Raw genomic sequence first — 1,629 nt, 5'->3', positions numbered from 1 at the left:
CCTGTCTCTCGTGCCCGCTCCCGAGCCACAGGATCACTTCAAGATGGCGGCGCTAAGCGGGGGATCGGCCGAGGGGCCCTCACTGCTCAACGGGGACCTGGAGTCCGAGGCCGGGGGCCTGAGCGGAGCCGGGGAGATGTCAGCGTCTGGGGGCTACCAGGAGGAGGTGAGAGCAGCCTATGCACACTGGACTCAGCACTGCTGACTGCCAGCTGCCATTGTCACCCTTTCCTGGCCTGACATCACTGTGGCTGCACTGCCTGCTGTCATAGGAGGTTACCTGTCTGTGTGTGTCATGACAGGTCCGCTTCGTACCACCATGGCTGTGTGTGCCTGACGTGACATGTCACTGTTGAGGTTGTTAGGATGACAGGTTGTCATTCAGTGTAGTGCAATGATGGGCTGTCACTGTGTGCCATGTCAGGTCCTCTTGGGGATAGGACAGGCCTTCTTTGTGCCACCATGCCTGTGTGTACATGCCATGTTATTGTTTTGGGATGGTAGGTTGTCATTCTGTTATACTGTGGTGGTCTGCCCCCTATGTATCATGACAGGTCCTCCTTGGATTGGACAGGTCCTCTTTGTGCCACCATGCCTGAGTGTGCCTGCCATGATCTGTTATTGTTTTGGGTCCTGGGATACTGTGATGGTCTGTCACTGCGTTACCATGACAGGTCCTCTTTGTGATAGGTGGGGTCCCCTGTGGCTCATGCTTGCCCGCCATGCCATGTTTCTGCCCAGTCTTATAATGATCGGTGGTCATTCTGTGTAATGCAGTGATGTGTCTTTACTATCCTTTGTGACAGGTGCACTTTGGTACCTCCCCTTTGATAAATCTGGGCTTCAGCCTGGCATCCCCATCTTGTGTCCTATTCTGTGCACTGTTGTGCTATACAAAACGACACCACGTCACTGCATCACATTATAATGAGGCTCAAAATATGATGATGTAAAGTGGACCTGTCATAGCACAAGGACCTGGGATATGATAGAATGCTGGCATGGCATAGCAGGAGCTGGCACAGTGATTCAGGACTCGGCATGTTATAGTTGGCTTATTCTGTGTCCTGCTGTTGGTACCCTTGTGACATGATGGATCTTCTTTGTGCTATGACAGGTCCACCTTGTATCATCATATGTTGGGTCTATTTGTGATGTGTTCTTGTTTTTGGGCAGTGCAGTAAAGTGGTGGTTTATGTCATGACAGGTCCAATTTGTATCATTGCACAGTAAGATCCAAAACTTGAAAATACAAAGGGGATTTATCAAAACTGGAGCAGTTGCCCTTAGCAACCAATCAGCTTCTACCTTCAGGTTGTTCAGTTAAGATTTGAAAATGAAAGAGAGAAGCTGATTGGCTGCCATGCACAGCTGCTCCAGTTTTGATAAATTCCCCTCAAAGTGCTCCTGCCAATGGGCAGTAAGAGCTAAAATCATCACTTTCCCTGAGATCTTGTGAGATTTCCCAGCAATGCTGTGCTGATGTAACCTTCCTGGGGGCGCATCGCTTGGGCACATTACATCACTAATGCCAAAGAGGACCAGGAGGTGGAAAAACAATGATTGTGTAAGTAAAATAAAAATATGTTTAACTAATGTAAGATGATGATTTCATGTCATTAGCAGCGC

The 1,629-nt window shown here is 49.1% G+C and overlaps 1 protein-coding gene across 1 annotated transcript in view; it reads left to right on the top strand.

Annotated features, from left to right (window-relative positions):
* Positions 1-6: 6 nt before the first annotated feature.
* Positions 7-1,629, top strand: part of BRAF (B-Raf proto-oncogene, serine/threonine kinase) — a 74,270-nt gene continuing 72,647 nt past the window's right edge. Inside the window, exon 1 of the mRNA XM_018563932.1 lies at positions 7-166. Coding sequence (XP_018419434.1) covers positions 44-166 — 123 coding nt within the window. The 5' untranslated portion in view covers positions 7-43. The remainder of the gene's footprint in view (positions 167-1,629) is intronic.

Source organism: Nanorana parkeri, unplaced genomic scaffold, assembly GCF_000935625.1.
Source record: "Nanorana parkeri isolate BGI_ZX_2015 unplaced genomic scaffold, ASM93562v1 scaffold712, whole genome shotgun sequence".
Taxonomy (NCBI): domain Eukaryota; kingdom Metazoa; phylum Chordata; class Amphibia; order Anura; family Dicroglossidae; genus Nanorana; species Nanorana parkeri.
The sequence above is the reverse complement of the archived record's forward strand: the minus strand, read 5'-3'. Positions and strand labels throughout refer to the sequence as shown.